The 21,576-nt window shown below is 41.1% G+C and overlaps 1 protein-coding gene across 1 annotated transcript in view; it reads left to right on the top strand.

The window, feature by feature from the left end:
• LOC147679578 (solute carrier family 2, facilitated glucose transporter member 11-like) overlaps positions 1-21,576 on the top strand; it is a 573,370-nt gene that overhangs the window by 150,338 nt on the left and 401,456 nt on the right. Inside the window, exons 4-5 of the mRNA XM_086943163.1 lie at positions 5,500-5,598; positions 13,432-13,592. Of these exons, the coding sequence (XP_086799289.1) occupies positions 5,500-5,598; positions 13,432-13,592 (260 nt within the window). The remainder of the gene's footprint in view (positions 1-5,499; positions 5,599-13,431; positions 13,593-21,576) is intronic.

The raw sequence follows: 21,576 nt of genomic DNA, 5'->3' as shown, positions 1-21,576 counted from the left end.
ATAAGTCGACGTTGTGGACTCTACTCCTCAGTGTTTGTATGGCAACAGGATTCTCCATTCCTGCTATCTTGAGTCCGCCCTGCAGAGTCGGAGGCCCCCAGCAAAATGGAGCCTTTCTTTTTCATATATATATATATATATATATATATATATATATATATATATATATATATATATATATATATATATATATATATACATAGATCTATTTTCGTTCCAACATCTGCTTGAAAATTTAACACAACCTCCAGCAAGCTCGGGGTTGCTCAAATGCGTGTTTATTCAGGCTACATGCTGGTAGGTGATGCGTTTCAAATTGCCACCATTTTTTTATACTTGTGAAATACTTAAAGTGGCGGTGCAACATTAGCAGCAAAAAATACACTTTAAATCATAAAGTGACAGCGCAACAAAGTTTCTCCTAACGTGACTGTTGCAATTGATATTAACAAACATTGTCAATATTTTTGTCATATAATGATTAATAATTTAAACTACTAAAAACTGCAATAAAAATCACCTATTAATGCAATAAATATACTTAAAACATTTTAGACAATCAAACAAAGTTCAATCTTTAGGCAAGTGCCTTACTAATGGCCAATGTATTTGTGCCCCATTATCTCGGGGCTAATCATTTGCCATTAATAATCCTTATGTGCAAAGGTCACTTAATTTATATATAAGATCATCATCCAATCGCCACCATGCTTGCAAAAAACCACGCCTGTGTCACAAATAACTGCAATAACGATTAAAGGATGATATTCAGTTTATTCGCGCAAATATGACAAGTCTCAACCCAATGCTTTTTGGCATTACCATGCCTTACTCACAGGTGGGTAAGTTCTGTTACTGGCAACATTTTAAAGTGCATAATACAATAACATAGAAGACAGGTGTGATGCGTTCCTCACAGCCTGTAAAACAGTCGCCATCTTGCAACCTGTACTGGTTACATACAACTGTTGTGAATAACCAGTATGCCTATTATTACATGAATACAATTGTAGGTACTTTACCACCCAAATGTTGGCAAATCATGTTAAAAAAATTGAACATACATTCCATACATTGTAAATGAATATATATTGGGGAAATAATCACAGTGCTCAACAGTTTGTACTGTCAGTCAGTCAAGCAATTCTTGATTAAGCCAGGTTTTTAACCAGCAGATAACAGGGGCGGATTTAATTTGGTCTGTGACGAGCCCAATACCTAGCTCTGAGTGTGTAGTAAAGGTGGGAGTAGACTGGGGAACGAAAAGCAAGGATCTAAGAAATTTGTTTTCCACCTTCTGGATATTATCAGGTTTTATGTATCCCCATATTGAAGATCTATAGGTGGCTATAGCCAAGTATTTGGCTTTATAAACTTTGAGGATAGCCTCCATTGGTCGTGCCCCCATTCTTTTAACAAAACTCAGCAAGGCTGCAGCTGATCTTGCTACTGCATTGGGTTTTGACTTATATTGGGCACCCCAGGTTCCTCTAGCATCGAAAATCACCCCAGGTAAGTGAAGGATGAGACCCTCCTAACTTCTTTCCCAGTGCAGGAGAATGTTATTGATTTCTTTTTCCTGCCGGTTGACCCGACAATCATGACCTGGGATTTTAGAGTGTTGATTTTCAGATCTAAGGAGGTCATAAAATTGCCGAAAGAGGCCAATAGTCTGTTAAGAGCCACACCTGTACGAGCCAAGAGAACCGCGTCATCCGCGTACAGGAGTACCGGAATGTTGGTCTCCCCTGCACGCGGAACGTCCGCAGCTGAAGTGGCCAAGGCTGGCTCAAGTGCATTTATGTATAATGTAAAGAGGAGGGGGCAAGGATGCACCCTTGCTGCACCCCCCTCTCTGATTTAAAATGAGTAGTGCACCTCCCCTCCCGGGTGACTCTGACAGAGGCCTGTAAACCGCGATGGAGGTCAGCTAAAAAGCCAACCATCGGAGGATCGATGCCCATGTCCAAAAGAACCCCCCACAGCCTCGACCTGTTAACCAGATCGAATGCTGAGGAGAGGTCCATAAAGGCCACGTACAAGGCCCCCTCTTTCGCTATAGTATATTTGCTGATAATCAATTGGAGATTTAAACATTGATCCAATGTACTCCTTTTAGCCCTGAAGCCGTACTGGGCATTCAACATGGTTCCTCTGCCTTCTAGCCATGTTGTCATTCTACCTAAGATGACTCTACCCAGGATTTTAACGGCAGAGTCTATTAGGGAAATGGGCCTATAACAGGCAGGATCACCCCTTTGGCCCTTCTTGAAGATTGGAATAATCATGGACCTAGCCCAGGACTTAGGAAAGATGTTTTCTCTTGAGGCATTAAAAACATTGGTCAGACTTATATAAGTCCGCAGGGACCCCATCAGGGCCCGGGCCTTGTTCTTAAGTGTCTTGTTTATAGCTTTTTCCACATCTTCCTCCTAAAGGCCAAGATTGGCTCTAAACGAAAGGGAGGAAAAAAGCTCCTGTGTGTGACCAGGGGTTGACTGACTATAGATGCTTCCAAAGTGGGCAAGCCACTGCTCATCTGGAATAACGCATTCCACACCTTGATTCTCCACCCCTGAGAAATAGGGCTGATTGATAACCTCCCAAAATTTAGAGCTATCCCGCAAAAAGTTTGTACTGATAACATAGTTTGTCTGATCAGTCTGCAAATGCGCCAGCCTTTTTAGTCTTATTACTAGACATGTAGAATGCGCTGCACAGTTCATGCAGAGTAATATCATTAATAGATTCCACAAAAGCTGTGGTCCTCAGTAGATGTGTACCTAATCAGTGTGCATGAAAGATAAATCTCCTCTCTGGTAAGTTTATATATAAAATGACAATTTGCTTCCGCATGCGAAACCCTCTTCTACTAATGTGAGCGTGTGTTTCTTAGTTATTGGCCACCCCAATATTAACGGACAGTGCCGAGATATCAATATTTAATGAGTAGTGGGCAAATATTCACCTGATAACTGCAATATATGTCCCACTCCCACAGCTCATCAAATGACAATCAAAACTAATCTACAAAATCCCATATCATATGCTGTAGATATCCCTAAACTTCCCAATGAGAGTCATCATGCCTGCCATATCATTGTATTTATATCAAAAAGATGAGCAGAGCAGAAGGTTGGCAGAATAGAAGAAATTATAGAAAAAGTAAAAAAGGAGATATCTCAGCTTTGAGTTGCTTTCAGCTCCTTGGACTCAGGGGAATAGAGCAGGAGAAAGTGTCTAGACACACTGGTAATCGACTACAGCTCAGACGCAGTTGACCAGACAGATTTACGACGTATGCCCCCTCCTGTATAAACATAAACATAAATCAAAACATACCCTTTTAAAATCAATAAACATTGCAGATATACATCATAAGAGACACAGGCAATCCTGATTTAAAATGCCTATTGCAATTAAACCCTTAATACCCCAACTCGCTGACTAAGTAAAAAGAGTAAAAAGAGGAATTAATCGCACAAATGGATATGCATTTCCTCATCACTGTTTAGACTATTGGGAATTTTAGTATTGCGGTCCAAGATGTATCTAGATTCCAGTTGTCTGAGTTTGCATACTCTGTTCCTGCCCCTCACTGATTTTAAAATTCTATTAATAGGGAAAAAGTGAAGTAAATTTCTTGTTTTCTGACTCAAAGTGTTGTGCTGTGGTATATTGTTTGTCTTTGTTTTAAATAGCTATCATGTGCTCCAAAACGCCTTTCTTTACAGGAAACGTTGTGCTGCCTCTATATACTTTGTCACAAGAACATACCAGAGCATATACACAGAAGTCAGAGAGAAAGGTTGGGTATCTGTCAATCTTTATATAGGTTTTGGTCACAGGGGAAAAGTATTATATTTGACCTGTATCTGCATGCCTTGCAGTGCATACAGGTAAGGAAACCTATCAATGTGGTACTCATTCCAGTGGGAATGTCAGTAATTTCATTTTTGCAAAGTTTGCCCTTGAGTGAGGAGCCCTTTCTAAATGTTATGTTCAGGTGATCTCCTATACAGTCAGAGAGAGTACTCTCTGTCTGTATAATGCCCCAGTGTCTGTTTAGAGTATTCTTTTTTTAAACTATTTTTATTAACATAGTTATATGCAGTACATGGACAATCAAGAATCAGCAATGCATAGATACAAGTCAGACAGTGCAATTATAAGGGTAGCATAACACTATACAGTATGAACCTCAGTTCGGTTACAATGAGATTGTGTCTCTCCGGTATACTTGTATTAACAGTCAGCCTTAGTAATTAAAACCTGGAAAGGTTACAAAGGGTACAGGGACACACGAGGACTTGGAGGATGAAGAAGGGGGAGGAGAGAGGGGTGAGTTTCTTCATCTCTCTTCGACTCCCAGGTTTTGCCTCATAAAGGTGTTTTCATTATCCAAGAGATAGCTTTAAGAGATATTTCTTCCTGATCTCTTTTGCTTTATTATTGTAAGTGGTGATAAATCTTGTCATCATCAGGGTGTCTGGGCTTGGGGGATCTGAGAGCTAGAATGTCATATCCGCACACCCTCTGTGCTTTTTTCTAGGCAATGTTTTAGTATAGGCTCTTGACATCCACTTTCCCTGAATCTTTTAGTCATGGCCCTACATCTGAGCTTCAATTCCTATAAGCTCATTGAAATTCCTCATAATGGATGCTGTCTCTAAGGCTGCTTGGGTGGCTGCTTTGGGTGGCATGTAACTGACTATTGCCTGCTGTACTTTTCATATTGAGTTTAGAAGTCAAGTTATTACCTTCCACCATGACGAGAACATCCAGAAATTCCACACTGCTGTTACTGATGTTACCCTGGAGAAGTGTGGCTCAATGATTAGAGCGGCAAACCCTGATGCAGAGGTCTAGCCCGAGACCAGGGTTCAATTCCCCGCCTCGGCGGGTCTTGGGCTCAAAATTCCACGGACCTGATAATTCTCGCCTTGGTGCCTATTCCAATCATGGAGTCCCACTCTGCAACTCTGGGCAATAGCTTGCTTAATCTCCACAATGGCCCCCACAATGCTAAGAATGCCTGCCCTCCACCTTGGGGGTGACCAGGAGTGGACGCCTCACAGGGAAAGTCAGGATGGGTTCCACAGCGGTATTCGTACAAGCGCCTTGAGACCCTTGCGGTGAGTAGTGCGCTATACAAGTATCAATTTGCATTTACCCTCAAATGTCAGGTTGTACGTGTTATTATTAGGGGCAGAGATGAAGTTAAAACACCTGTTCCTTATCGCCTCGCCAAATTATGAACAGGTCGTCAATGTAACACAGCCACAATACCAGTGAATGTCTGAGAACCAAGTTTTACATAAAAGGGACTGTTCTGAGTTGGGCAAATCAATTTTCAAAAGCACCCCATGCATAATTTACGTAATGTAGAAACAAATGCATTAAGCAGTTTCCAAATCTTGAAATTGTTCCACTGCAATATAAATTCCATTGTTTTTTTTAATTCTACGGTTAAAGTTTTATTTTCATGTATTTTCATAGGTTCCGACCAGGAACCTTATATTAGCTGCCTGTGCAGCGGGCATCGGAGGTGTCTTCCAATATGGATACAATGTTTCAGTTATGAATGCACCTACTAAGGTATGTTAAACATTAAAGAAAAATGAATACAATTTTTTCAGCTTGACTAGATTCAAAAGATTTTTTAATTATGTTTTGTCTGTACCACCCACATGTTTTCTCTAAGTAAGCCACTAACTGAGCAGATTTATAGAAGGATGGCTACATTCATGGTTGTAAGCACTTTATCAATATAACATAATTGCAAAAAAAGTGTTGCTAGGATGTGACTGGCTTATAAAATTGCTACATAGTTCATGTTTGCCCCAAAACCATAGCATCCAAATGCAATGTTCATGACTGCCCTTGATGTCTCAGAGGATATAAAAAATGACTTAGATGATATCCCTGGTGACATATAGTACCTTAAAATTTACATTAGTAAATATATATACATACCCAGACACACATATATATAAACATATATATATGCGTGAGTAAATATATATATTCACTGAAAATACTAAAGGTTAAACGGATGCTATTGTTAGGAAATAGAATTTGAAAAAACGTAGAAATTAACTTAAAAAAATATAGGTTAAAGGGACGTTAAAGTAAGGCTCAGACTTCACTCATACAAAACCGGTGAAATTCAGCAGATATAGTTACCTGAGCTAACTATAATGAATGCCCCCGCAATGCACTGCTTCTAACCTCACTCATGATGTGGTAAGTGACATCACTGATGACATCACTGATTACATCGCAATTGGCATCACTGATGACATCATCCTGTTAGTTTTTTCTAACAGTTTATGATTGTTAAACAAATATACTAATCTACTACAAAAGTTAAATTACTATACCAGGGGCACTACTACTGAGTGTTAAGTTCAGTTCTACTTTATTTGTTGATTAATAAAAATCATTACAATCAAAAATACAACACAATAGGTTAAGAACATTAATTTTTACTGGCAGAACACATGTACAGCTTTATATGGAAAGTTTAGCAGCAATGATTAAAATTGCCTGTGCCAATCAATAATTAAAGTACAATTGTGCAAAGATTTTTTTTGTTGCTTTTTTTTAGCAGCAATAAGTAAAGTAAAGTTGTGCTAGCGGCTGGCGGACAGTTCCAAAAACTGTTCTTAAGAAATTAATAATTTTCTCCTTAGTAGGACAGCCCACCAAGTACAGTTAATTGTGCATGTTTTAGAATTTTAAAAACATTTTTTCTTGAAACTCAAATTTGTTTTCCCAATCACTATGACAATTTAAAATCTTTTTGGAACTTCAAATTCAGAGTCGTGGACTAAACTTTTAGCAGCAAGTTATCATTTTGGCATTAATGACTTCGGTGACATGTTGCTTCAATAACAATCATTATCAGACTTGGTTAGTAGCTTTTTTTGACAATATAATGAACTTTACAAATTGTGAGATCATGCGAGGCATATTCCCAGTGAGACAGATTATAATAGTGTGTCAACATGTTCTCACACCTAGTTCATTAAAATGGGTCTCAACAGAGTCTTCCGCTCTTCTAACAGCTGAGGACACATAGTTTCAATGTGTATTAAAGATTAGTTATAAAAGCCACATAACCTAAAGCTTTTTGTGGACCAGTTTTTTTCCTTTTTGGATATTCCGTCCTTTGTGGGATATCTCCCAAACCGTAACAACTTAAAGTTGTTCCTTAGAAAGGGTTTTAAATGGGTCATGAGATATGATTGAGGTTCTAATTTAATAAATGAGTTGATAACTGACCAGGAGTGACTCTTTTTTGTGAGCTAATCCTTTTCTAAAAGACTCGATAAAAGAGTGACTGAACGATTTATTGCCTGTTTATAAACTGCCTTGCTCCTAACTTCTTCTTCAAAGACTGGACACTTAAAATTGAGTAAACTCTCTCTTAGATAAGCTCTCCAACTCCTAGTGTGCTCATACCTCGTTATCTCCTGCCAACATTGGTTTGCAAGTGTACCCTGGTCTGAACTAAATGAAGATTATAACGTTTTTAAAAAGGCAGATTGCCGTACCTGAGTTTGCCTTTTCAGACCAAATTCTAATCTGACATTAGCATGACCTATATACCTATTTAAAGACTTTTATTTGTAGTTCATCAGGGATTTTCACGTCTTTACCACGAAAAATCATTGAACCCTAAGCCAAAGAGGGGATCAGCTTTGCTTTCATAACTTTTAATAGATGTTTGTGATTTGGGCAAGACAATTTATACCTCAACTTTCTAAAAGCAAAGGGAAAGGCTGTTGCCTTTGCTTTAAGGTTAATGAAATGCTGTCTAAAGGACAGATTATCATCGAATGTTATTCCTAGGTACTTATAATATTTCACGATATGTAACCTGTTAATATTCCATTCTTTCTTGTCTGTGTTTGTACCACCTATCGTCATTATTTTTGTCTTTTTGGTATTGATTTGCAAACCATTAAGGGTGATTTAGTGATTAAAAGAGTCAACTAATCTTCTTAAGCCTCTAGCCTAAGAAGCCAGTATGGCTTAACAAAATGGTGTCATCAGTGTATTGTAAATATTTTATGTCTTTGCCTAAAAAAGTAGGTGAGAGAGCATTAACTTCTTTAAAATATATTGGTAAGTAGGCCATAAAAATATTTAAATGGCATGGAGCCGAAAAGCAACCTTGTTTCAGACCACTCTTACTTTCAAATCAGTAGGTTATACTTCTCCCGTCTCCGACTTTGATCTGAACCCATGTGTTAGTGTATAATAGTTTAATCATGTCAAGTAATTGGTTTGGGATACCCCATTCTGACAGTTTGGCCCAAAGTAAATTACGGGGAACAAAATCAAAAGCGGCCATAAGGTCGACAAAACAGATATATAGTTTTTGCTTTCTATAATTTTCTCTTTTAGCCAATAAAGTCGGTAAGGTCAAGATCGTACTCGATTCGCCCCTTCTAAAGCCTCTTTTGAAAACTGGACTTAAATCTTTTTTTGCGGCCCATTCTTCCAAGTCGCCAAGCAGGCAGCTCGCAAAGATTTTGCCTCCAGATCCATTAGAGCAATTAGCCTATAATTTGCAGGGTTGTATTTTAAACCGCTTTTGAATATCGGCTGAATTATACTTCCTTGCCATGACTTGGGAACCGATCCAAATTTAATAGCATCATTGAATACAATCGTTAAAACCTCTGACCAATGCGCAAGATTTGCTTTGAAACTTGAATTTTGAATTCCGTTAGGGCCAGTCGCCCCATTCAATCTGGTCCTACTTATTGCCTTTTTAACTTGCTCTGTAGGCCATGACTCCTTAACTTGTGACTTAGCTTGGATAGTATGCTGGACCTTCCCGTGTATTCTACCTTCTTCTCTGTTTGACATGCTTAACTTTTGACAAACAGTATTAGTATTCAGCTGTAGGTCCAGGATGAACCATAAAGGTTATAAATGAAAGATGCCTAGGGTAATTCTGTGATATTAGCACTATTCCCTCTTTTACCACCATTTTCGAGATTATTTATTATGCCCCAGCATAATTTTGGATTTTGAGTTTTGCATGAAAAATATAGCTTTGACCATATTCCCTCATAATAAGTTTGTTTGACTTTCCATATCTTTTTTTTACTACTGAGTGGTACAGCTTATAGCATATATTATGTGAGAGGCTGTATATATCCTTGTGTGTGTAGGTGTGTGAGTGGCTGAGTGGCTATATGGGTGTATAAGTGGGTGTGAAATGAAGCACGGGAGTCCATGATTTGTTTTTAAACAATTTTTTTTGCAGGATTAAAGAGAGTTTTTTTGGCCATGTGTGGTCCATGTGGGACCCCAACCCCAAGAGACCTAGGGGGTATGGATATTTGTACCCTGCCCCCTTTTCTTTTTTTCCCATTTCTTGTTGGACTCGACTTCAAGCCGAGTCCCAAGATGGCTGCCAACACTTCCTGGCTGAAGTGTTGGCAGCCAATCAAATTTCAGTAGGATCTGGAGTCGACTGCAAGGACTCTAATCCCCAGATACCTATATTTTTTAAACTTACATATCTCTGAAACCACTGAATAAATTTACACTAAATTACAGAAAAAACATGCTTTTTAGACCAACATCTAGCTTTCTTTCAAATTTGGTGTAATTCCGTTCAGCAGTTCAGGCTGTAGTTATGTTAAAAAAATGAAAAATCCCCTTAGACATAACATGAGAAAAAAATCGTTTTGGGGCCCCCCCTTTCTCCTCGGCCCCCGCTTGATGGATCATTTAGAAACTTTCAGCAAAACAGTTGAATCAAACAGAGTAAGTGATTTGAACCTTTTGTGAAGATTCATCAAGCTGCACCAAATTTATGGGGAAAACAAAAATAGACTTTCCCTATGGAAATTTTGGTCCTAACTACAACTACATACGAGCTATCGGTAGTTATATATATATGAAAATTAACAGAAAAAAACAAAGGTTACAGAGACGTTGTCATAGTTAGGCTAATGTTTCACTCGTACAAAACCAGTGAAATTCAGCAGTTATATTTATCTGAGCTAACTATAACTCGCGGCCCTTCAATGCACTGCTTCTGACCTCACATATTACCTCACTCAGTGGTAAAACCAAAGGTTGAAGTAACATTATATTTACTCCACCTCCACCATGCACAGTTTTCACGTCAATGATTTCACTGCAAATGTTGCAGTGATAATATCAATGATGACATAGAAGATATCATGATTGATGTAATATGTGGGGTAATTAGCCTCTTATGGAGTGGGCACAAGTTATCGTTACTTTGGGTATGAGCTATTTTGCAAGTTTTTTAAATGTCAATTAATATTTAATAACCTTACACCAATCCAACCCCAGCCACGCATGGCGGTTGCCCGTGTGCATCAGTGGGTTTGGCCAGGTCATGCAGCCAACCACCTACGTTTAGCCTACCCCACACAGCGCATGGCTCGCACAGTGGGGAGATCCCCAAGCGTCAATAGGCCAGAGGACCACATACCCCATGGCCTTATCAAATGAGAGGAGGGCCACGTGGCCCCTGGAGACCCCATCCCCCAGGGCCATGTTTGTATTAAAAGGGATGGGGATGCATATATATATATATATATATATATATATATATATATATATATATATATATATATATGTATATATATATATATATATATATATATATATATATATATATATATATATATATATATATATATATATATATATATATATATATATATATATATATATATAGTCCCAGAAGTCCCATCCAGGGCGTGCATCTAAGCAAGAAGGTGTGTGGTGCCTCAAGCGCTCCTTCATAACTGCCAAAGCCTTTGCAGAGAAGTGGGGACACTTCGAAACGCGTCAGGCATCCAAGGCAGTCTGAACAGTTAAAGGATATCGTTGTGCTGGATGCGTGCTTACCATTCAAGGCTCCTTGTGTGCAGCTGAGGTCCGGGTGCTCCTTTGTACGTGGGGTACTTTGGAGCTGGAATATTTACGCGCCGACTCAAAATTGCAGTTAGAAGTAAAGTCCAAGTTTACAGCAAATGCAGTGAGGGTTTCCACACTTAGGGCTCCATTAGGATGTCGGGCGGATCGCCACCTCCATGGTGGCGGTGGCGATCCGCCCGACAGAAATGACCGCCCGCCATCCTTTTCCCCCCGCCACATTACAATGGCGAGGGGGACCGCAACGTAGGGAAACACCGCCCGCCACTTTTCCGCCCCGGTCGCATTGCGGCCGGGGCGGAAAATGATTAATATGGTGGCGGTGTCTTTGAGACACCGCCAGCCATATTACAATGGCACGAGTGCAATGCCTTTCCGCGGCGGCAATGCCGCAACGGAAAGGTAGGCGGTGTTCACTCTGGGGGCCCCCTGTGGGCCCCCGGAGTGAAGGCCAAAGGGGGGTGGCACAAGGGGGGGTACCTGTGGTACCCCTCTGCATTTACATAATCAAAGCGGTAGGCACCGCGCGGTGCCTGCAGCTTTGATTATGTAAATGCTGCAAAGCATTTTTAGTATTGTGGTGGGTGGAGTACAGAGCTCCGCCCGCCACAATACTATAAATACAGGATGTGCCCGCCACTGTGGCGGGCACATCCTAATGGTGTGTGCGGGACCCCCGCCCTTAGGGCGGGCAGTCCCGATTTCCGATAGGATGGTGGGCGGGCAAAGCCCGCCCGCCATCCTAATGGGGCCCATAATGTTTGATGATTTATTATACTTTTGCTTTTATGTATAATAAATAGACTCTTTGCATTGGGGTCATTTTAATTTCTTTTTCTAACTTGTAGCTGTTTATGTATATCAGATGTTGTTGCATAATACCTATAATATAAACATATACACATATGTGAAAATCTTGCAAGATTACATACCAGTTCTTAACTTCCTGGTGTATGCCTTGAGCTCCTGACTTGTTATAGTTTCCTAACTGTCAATCTGAGTTTCTGTTAGGTTTGGAACAGGATTTGAAATTCATTAGTGATTTACATTTCCTAGTGAATTTTTCTCATAAATTTTAAGAGCCAACCTTTTTTATTCTAGTTGTTCTAGGCTTCATAACTACTGATGCTTTAAATGTAATGTGCCTCCCATTCTGAATTTTGAAGTAAGTATGCACCAGTATCATACATTAAAAAAGGTACGTACACAACAGAAAAGTATGCTTTTCCTTTAGGCCAGCGTATTTCATTCTTCCTTTTTGTTTTTATTACAATATACATACATTGAGACCACCATAGATACCATGGCAAGTATTAGATCATGAGACCTGGTTTATGCATGTCCATGGCAGTAGCCAGTCTCTTAAAAAGAAATGAAAACAAAACAAAGAAAACATGACATTTTGTCTAGAACAAGGGCACATAAACCCTAATGTTCGGAGGAGACAAGTTTATCAATATAGACCGGGTGAATCCTACATTAATTCCATTTATGGTAATTAAAGTTCAAAGCAAAAATGGATACTATGTAATCCAGGCCTACATTGAGTAACATATTTGAGAGTTTATGTGGACTGCTTTCATGGTGGTTTATCATCCGATTTAGCTACGGTAGCTTCATCACCACCAAAGCCAACCTCCACAAAGGAATGAAGGCCATCGCTGACTGGATGAAGATCAGCCATCTGAAGCTGAACTCAGACAAGACCGAGGTCCTCATCCTCAACTCCAACCCTTCAGCCTGGGATGACTCCTGGTGGCTGATGGCACTGGGGACAGCCCCGACATCCACTGACCATGCACGCAGCCTGGGAATCATCCTCGACTCAATGCTCTCAATGACCAAGCAAGTCAACGCCGTCTCCTCCACCTGCTTCAACCCTCTCACGCATGATCCGCAAGATCTACAGACGAATCCCGACAAATGCAAGAAAGACAGTCACCCAGGCCCTCGTCAGCAGCAGACTCGACTACAGAAACGCCCTCTACGCAGGAGCCCCGACCAAGATCATCAAACGACTACAATGCATCCAAAGCGCCTCGTCACGACTGATTCTCGACGTACCAGGACACGGCCACATCACTCACCATTTGAGAAATCTGCACTGGCTCCCCGTTAACAAGAGGATATCCTTCAACTCCTCATCCAAGCACACAATGCACTTCACAAGACCGGCCTAGCCTACCTCAACAGACGGCTCTCCTTCTACATCCCCACTCGCCACCGTTCCACGCATCCGAAGAACAACTACCCGCGGGAGATCCTTCTCTTACCTCGCCGCCAAGACATGGAACACCGTCCCACTGAGCCTACGACAGACCCAAGGCCTGCTGACCTTCAGGAGGATACTCAAGACCTGGCTATTCATTCAGTAGTGCCCCCTTCCCCTGCGCCTTGAGACTCTTGTGGATATGTAGTGTGCTTTACAAATGATTGAATGATTGATTGATCTCAATATGAAATAACAAACTTTGTTCTTTTCTTGTTTAGTACATCCAGACATTTATAAATGAAACATTTGCAGACCGCTACCAACAAGAGGTGGATGAAAATACACTGACAGTCATATGGTCAATAATTGTTTCCATATTCACAGTTGGTGGCCTCGTTGGGTCAAATATGGCTGGGACTCTAGCAGCAAAACTGGGCAGGTAAGAGTTCCAGGTGTTTTTTTTAAATATACTGTTCATCTGTGACAATGGAAGGTTTTAGAATTAGTTCTATGTTTCGATAATCATAATATCAATCATGTTGTTGACACATATACACACAATAACCCTATTATCAAGGGATTGGTTTCAGTTGATTTTCTATTGACAATTCACTAGCAATTACAAACCCATTTAATTGCTTCAAAAAGCTTGAGATTGGTGCATTCGACTGCGTGTTTTTATAATTCATAAAAGCCTAATTGCTATGCTTGTGGCACATTAAGTTGTCATATACGTCAATGAATCTGTGTCAGGCCATCAATCACCTGGGTGTGGGGAGTGTTGAATACTGAAGTCTAGCAAAAATACTAAAGTACATTTCAGGAGATCAATCAAGTATTAGAGGGCAAACAACTGTTAACGTATGTGTCTCACTAGTGGGAATTAACTGCTACATTACTTGTTTATGGCATATTGAATGGATCTCTAAGGCTCATTTTCTAGTAACTAGATACACGGGCCATACAATCGGGATTTAGAGCCGGCTACTCTACTGAGTCAGCCGTTCTCTATTCCACTGAGTGCCTTAGACAGATAGTGGATAAAGGAGAGACAGCAGCGTTGGTTTTATTAGATCTTAGTGCAGCTTTTGACACCGTGCTGCACACAACGCTGCTGTCTCGTCTTTCTGATATGGGGGTGGTGGGATCGGCCCATGCCTGGATACGATCTTTCCTGGCCAATAGGAGCTTTCAGATGCACTGCCCACCTTTTAAATCAGGAAGGTGAGCCATGGGGTTCCCCAGGGCTCGAGTTTGAGCCCTACTTTGTTCAATATCTATATGGAACCCCTGGCTCACATAGTGGAGGCGTTTGGGGTGGGCATTGTCAATTATGCTGATGACACCCAACTGATGTTCAAGCTTACGCCCGACCACAGAGAAGATGCCACGTACTTCTCTAACTGTCTGTCATCAGTGGCATCATGGATGAACAGCAATTGCCTGCGCCTAAATGGGGAAAAAACAGAACTGCTGGTGGTTGGGAAAGCAGCTTCAGCATGGTCACACATGTGGTGGCCCACTGAATTGGGCAGCCCTCCCCTTCCTGTGGATTCGGTAAGAAATCTTGGCATAATGCTTCACTCAGATCTCTCTTATAAGTCTCATGTTAGCAAGGTGACAGGTAGGTGCTTCAGCATACTGAAAGTTCTTCGTAAGGTTTTAGATCTCCTCCCTATCGGTGCTAGAAAGACTATTGTCCATGCCCTGGTGACCCCCCACCTTGACTATGGGAATGCTCTGCTTTTAGGTCTGAGTAACAAAGGCCTTCATCAACTTCAGTACGTTCAGAACGCTGCTGCACGCCTTGTGCTCAAACTTCCTCGCAGAGCATCTGGGAAGACCGCTTTAGCTAAGCTTCACTGGCTCCCAGTCAGGGAACGGATTACGTTTAAAGCCCTCTGTTTTGCGCACCGTATCACCCAGGGCAAAGGCCCAGGTTACTTGAAAAATCTTCACACTGTACATCGCCCCATCCGGAATTTGAGATCGTCCGGCGCGATGCTGTTTAAACTTCCCCGTATCACCAGAGCCAGGATGGGTGGCTGTTCTTTCAGGTACCTGGCTTCCAAACATTGGAATGAACTTCCGCTCAACTTCCGAATGGAACCCTCTGCAACTAGATTCCGTGGGAAACTTAAAACGTTTTGTTCCCTCTTATTTAACCTCTTTGTCTTCTTCCTACTCTGACTTCTTTTTTAACATCTGCCTCTTGAGAATCAGCAGTATTTAGCGCGGGGACACACTGTTTTCTGTGTAGCCAGGCGTTTTAGAAATGGTTTATTATTATTATTTTTATTATTATATTCTTCTTCTGCAAAGCTACAGGAGTGCGAATGCTAAACTTTATCTTTTACCAGATTTAGGTTTTCAGGATCAAACAACTCTAAGGTGTAAACACAGATTCCAAAAGAGAATCGTTATCTGCTTGGATGGTAGCCATTCCTGTGATGCATTGTCATCCAAGAATTTAGCAGGAAAAATGTGACCTTTATCTTCTCCTATAGATGGCCGATGACAGCTTTTTCGCTGATCTTTTACCGGAATGGTATGCTACTTATTGGATAGTAGCATACAGGGTCTTTGTGGTCTTTGTTAGGCTTCTTGAGTAACAACAAGATCTCTCCCATCTTGGGGTTGTCCGGAACAGCACCAGGGAGGCGCATTGCGCTAATGTTCACAGGAATCTCAAGACGTATTGGAGAGCTTTTACTGTAGTTGATTTGATAATGTCATTTTCATTCAGTGGGGCTGTCAGGAATTTCTATTTTGCCAATTCATCACTGTAGGGAGGATAGTCTATTTTGGTGTGCTACGACACAATGCGACAAAAGGTAAAAGGTTCAGTAGTCTTGTCAATGTGCTTTTATATTTTGTTAATCTTGTTCTACAAGTTGTTGATGGCTCTGCTCTACTCCTCTTACTTGTTGGGTAGTGTATTTGGTGAGAGGTTCGCACAATGCTGGATTACCTTGAAAAGCACCCTGTTTTTGTTAAATGCCTTGCTGATGTTGCCTTGTAGTAGGTTGCATTTATACTTTTGATGAGGTGGCTTTAACGCTGGCTTTAAGTGATGCCCTCCTTTACTTTTTCTGTTGTTTGATTCTGTATTTGCTTTAAAAAAGACCATAGATGTATCAAGGTGCAGAAAGTTTGGTCAAGCAGGATTTGATTGTGGTGTGGGGGACCTGCTTTCATCAGGGGTCTATGATTGAAGGATTTTAGCAACATCATAATGCTGGTGCTGAGTTCAGATATGACTACCTAGGATGTCAGTTGGCAACAAGTGTGGTCTATGGGATGTCTGTGTAGGTCCACTAAGAGTATATTGATGACCCTCACCTCCCTCTGTAGGTATCTATGCGCCATTTGCATACTGTGAACCTTGAAACGTATGTTGTTTGGGGATCTCTGTGGTTGAATGCTTTATCTTAAAGATACTAGGATATCAAGAAGGATGTCAGTGGTCAGGTGGAGCCAAACTCTGTAATACAATTGCTGTCAGATTTTTTAATTATAGCTTTAAATAAGGTATTTGTCTTCGCTGTGTGTGAGTGGAGTTACCATTTTCACTGGTTTGCAGATGCCGGTAGGGATGATGTAGGGAGACATGGAGAAAAGTCACACATTATTGCTGGTGACACTTAGAAATGGGCTGCTTATGATCAGAGATAGATGCAGAGATTTTGGCATGTAGGTCTTAGCAAATGTTCTTACAGAACCAAAGAGTGTATGCCCGTATCCCATTTACATCACTTTCTACCCTTGCCATATTGACGTAGATCTATTCTGCCTTGGTACTTCAATAAAGATTAGTGTAGCCTGCTCTTGGTAAAGAAGAAAGCTGAATCTAGAGCTTGTATTAATTCCCCTTTATTGAATTTCAACAGGTCCACAAGAGCAGCCAGTATCAGCATTAGATAAGAAATGACCCCAACATTCCCAACCCTTTCTGCGTATACAATTCTAACATTCTAATAGGCATATAATATTCTATTGCATATTAAATGAACTTAAAACCCACAACACCCCTCTTCTTACCTAACATAAAACACAGAAAAACAAATGCAAAGAAACCATAATTTAAAACATGGCAGAATCCAAACATTTTGCAAGTTTTACAAATTTCCTATCATATCTCGTAGTATTTTCTCCATTGAATTCATTTTGCAGTAACATTGATGTTTAGACATGCTGCTGTATGAAACTGGAACTGTAATCATTAGCGAGAGCAATAGGGTTCCCTATCAACTTATGTTCACTTAGATAGGATGAAGTAGATATAGCGTAATCTTGAACTCTTCTATTTTCTCCACCAGACAGAGACCATTTCCTTGAAACATAAGAATTACTAGATGATGTATATCCTCATTTACATTAGTGTCATTAGAACCACTGTTCAAAATAATCCCCTGACCTGGTTTCAAATATATCACAGGTTTCATGTCCCACCAACCCTTAATTTTTAATAAAATATCTCTCTTAGTCACTTTCAAAACGTGTACTGGTGAAGAGTAAACAGATTATCTTTTGGGGATTGTGTGTTCTTTTCTTACAATTATTTAATCACTTACATTTATTTATTTACTTTAGGTTCTATTAACTCTGTCCAGGCATGCTTTATTTTGTTCTTGTTTCTGAACCAACTTATCTTTAACTTTATTTGCAATCATCAATTTTGTGTACTCTACCCATTATAGCAATGTCATCTGTACAACAATCCATTAATTCTTGTATACATTTAGCAAATTCTATGGTCGTAAACATTTAGCTGCTAACTTACTCCAATGTAACTCATCGGATCTTTTGAAATCTTCCAACGTTTATCTGACTTAAGACAATCACTGCACTCGTTAATGTATTCACACTTGTGTTGAAACCTAGCAAACATTAGCACTTTCTTAGCAATTTTTTGTGGCCGTTGTTCCAGGATGACCTTCATGTACCAGAGGGATCAACTTATTGAATAACTTGAGGAGAAGTATAAATAATCCATCCTAAATAATATGTCACCCTCAATTGTCAAGTCTAGTGCTAATTGTAAAAATCTTCCCAAATACATGCCATTACTCCTCACTGAAGGTCAACCTTCAATTAAACATCTTTTCACTTGCAACAACTGTTAATCATCAGAGCATGCTTCTCAAATGAAATTGTCCCTTCTCATCTATGAAGAGCATCAATAACTTCATTCATGTTCACATTCCATTTCTTCTTGTAGTGGTAGTTTTGACAGACAGTTTGCTCTTAGATTTTGTCCTCCTGCTGGGTACTCCACTATGAATAGAGAATTCCTGTATTTTTGAAATCCAGCTTATCCTTGTGCAATTATGCACCACTTGGCCCGGCTCCAATTTAAAGACCCTCTCCCATAAGACTATTTTCAGCTTTTCTACCTAATGAAACAGGCTAATGCTTTTCTTTCAATTGTGCTAATATGCACTTCAGAACCTCCTAACACACATGAAATAAAAACCACAGTATGCTTGGGAGACCTGCCAACTTTTGGTGTGTTCCCCTGTCTTTTTGCTTTCTGACCTCCCGGTTTTGGCTCTGTTTTTTTCTGGTTTAGTGTCTCTGCCAACTTTCTCACTGCTGTTCAGTGTTAAATTGCAAGTGCCCCTGTTGTAAATTGTTATTATGGATTATTGTTTTCATGATTGGCATATTTTATCTACTGGTAAGTCCCTAGTAAAGTGCACTGAGTGTGACAGGGCCTGTAAATCAAATGCTACTAGTGTGTTCCTTTAGGCGCTGCACCAGAAAAGGCCGGCTCGAAATCACCAATTACTTAGGCCTTCATTGCATCATTCCTCCAAGAGATTAAAGATAAAATTGGACCCCTTAAGCAAAATTGTAAAGCTATGTTGCATCCAGCGGGAAGTCATGGATATTGTTGGAAGAGTGGATGACCTCGAGCACACGTGGACGCTAGGTCTGAGGACCACGAGAGCCTGTGGAGGAAGATGGCGGAACTGGAGGATCAAAACATTAGCCTACAGCTGAAGAAGGAAGATCTCAAAAATCGCAGTTGGCTCCTCTAGGGAGCGGAAGGCAAGGACATCATGGCCTACATGGCAGATCTCTTGCAGGCCATTAGAGAGAATAAAGCAGCTTCTCCACCTATGCTTGATTGAGCCCATTGAGTCTCAGGCCCTCGCAACCAGTCCAACTTCATCCCAGACATACTCAGACGGGTTCACTTCTTTGCTGAAAAAGAAGCTATTCTGAAAAAGATCCAGGGAGCCAAAGCACTTTCTTACAATGGTCTTTTGATCCAGATCTTTCAAGACCTAGCACCGGATACCCTCCGAAGGAGGAAATACTTCAAACCAGCCAAGGACAAGCTCAGAGACCTCAATATTAAATACCAGTGGGGCCACCCTTTTGCCCTGATGATTACCTGGGAGGGTAAGTGACGTGCTTTTCGTTCATTGAGAGAATCAAAACTCTTGTAACTCCATCTGGAATGTGAAGGGGATGACCTGCCTTCTCCTTGAGGGCACCCGGGTGTATCCACACATCCAGAATAGTCAAAGTACAAGCGACACCTTCAGGAGCAGGAAGCTACACAGGCCAAACAGGAAATAATTAGTCCTATTCGGTCCTTGAGTGACTCTTCTCCGCAATCTCAACTACCAGATCATAAGGACTAACTCGGCCTGGGTGCATCCAATCTCTTATGTTTTTCACAGCTAATTTTTGCGATCAGACATTGAGAACATTTGACATAAAATTTGTATGCAACCACCCCAGCCTCTCTTGTGCCTGGATGAGGGCTGAACCACTGTGAGATCACATATCTATCCCCTAGAACTTAATCACTATGGTGGTGAGCCTTTGGACGCTACTATCGCTAGACTTGGCTCTGGCTCCCTCGGTGATGACCCTGTGGAGGATGAATCTTTCGCTCATCTTGTATTGCCACAGGGCCCTGGATGCAGGGACCCATGAACTTCTTTGCCCCTGCCATCCCCGCCCTTTCAGGGTCGCTTTGGTGAGTGACTTCTCCTGAATGGCCTGTCTTATAGAAGTTGGGCTGTTCCTGGGAGACTCTAACATTGCATGGCCCAGTTGGCTACCAATCATTGAGTTTTTTGTCTTTCTTTCTACTGTATTCTTTGGCCCACCTTTCCTGGATGCGCTGCTGCTGGGGAGATGGTTCCCTGTAGGAATTCAACCTTGGATCTTGGGAGTTTGCTGGGAGGTACTTTGCTCGTTCAATAGCTTCTGATGGGCTTCCAGTCAAGCCACTTTGTTATGGGGCTCAAGGAGGGGAGAATGTGCACCCATAGTGTTGGAGTAGTGGCTGTTGCGGGGGAATCAACTTTTTAGACTTATTATGACTAACCCTATTAAGTTTCTTTTGCTAAATGTTAAGGGGCTCAACTCTACCAATAACAGAGATAAAATTTAGCGGTACCTCATCCAACAGGACTCTGATGTCATTTTCCTGCAAGAGACTCATTTGATTTCCTTTGACACTCGCCTTATGTCCCACCTCAAATATCCTATTCAATACTGGGACTGTTCCTCTTCCAACTGGGTGGCCATTCTCTTTAAAGCTGGCTGGAACATGCCGTCTCCTAAAGCTACGATAGACAACGACGGGAGGTTCCTAAAAGTCTGAATGCTCTGGGGTACGCTATCCCTGACCCTCCTAAACATATATGCCCCCAATCAAAATCCAGATGCATTTTTACGCTTACACCTTAGTGATCTCTTACACACAGTCGCAATGCCGATTATTCTTGGGGGGCTCTAATTTGGTATGGAAACCAGAATAGGATCGCACGGCACAAGCTTATTAAAGCGCTGGGGCTATGTCCGCAACTCTAAAAAACATCATTATGGACTTGGGATTAGTTGACGCATGGAGACATTTGCACCCTCACTCGAAGGACTCTTTCTTTTCTCACGCACACTGATCATACTCCCGCATTGAGTACTACTTTCTTTCTCTACCTCCAGCACATGCACAAGTCGGCGCGGAGATTTCTGATGTCTCTTTATAGGATCATGCACATGTCTCGATATCTTTACAACCCCCAACCCTCATAGAGAGACACAACCTAGATGGAGATTACCTCCGCAGGTCCTCCGGGATCCTGTTGATGTGGGGGATGTGCAAAGGGTGTAGTGTAGTTCCTATTTTCCCAATAGGCCCTGCGCATTGGAATAACATAAACAGTAGTATCGACGTAGAAGTGCGGATCTTCCAGGCCTCTACTGACTATGCTAAACTTAATTGGGTTTGTTACCAACTAGCTCAGAGGTCACTGGAAACGTTCTTGCCTGAATAGGAAGTGATCAGCTTCCTTGGTACAGACAAGAAGGGATTCAGTTTTCCAACAACCGCATAAACATGACAACTTTGCTCCTCAGATAAGAGTCAATCTCTAGAGTCGTGTGAAACAATAGAC

Source organism: Lissotriton vulgaris, chromosome 11 (assembly GCF_964263255.1).
Source record: "Lissotriton vulgaris chromosome 11, aLisVul1.2, whole genome shotgun sequence".
Lineage (NCBI taxonomy): Eukaryota > Metazoa > Chordata > Amphibia > Caudata > Salamandridae > Lissotriton > Lissotriton vulgaris.
This window is presented reverse-complemented; position numbering and strand designations above follow the sequence as displayed.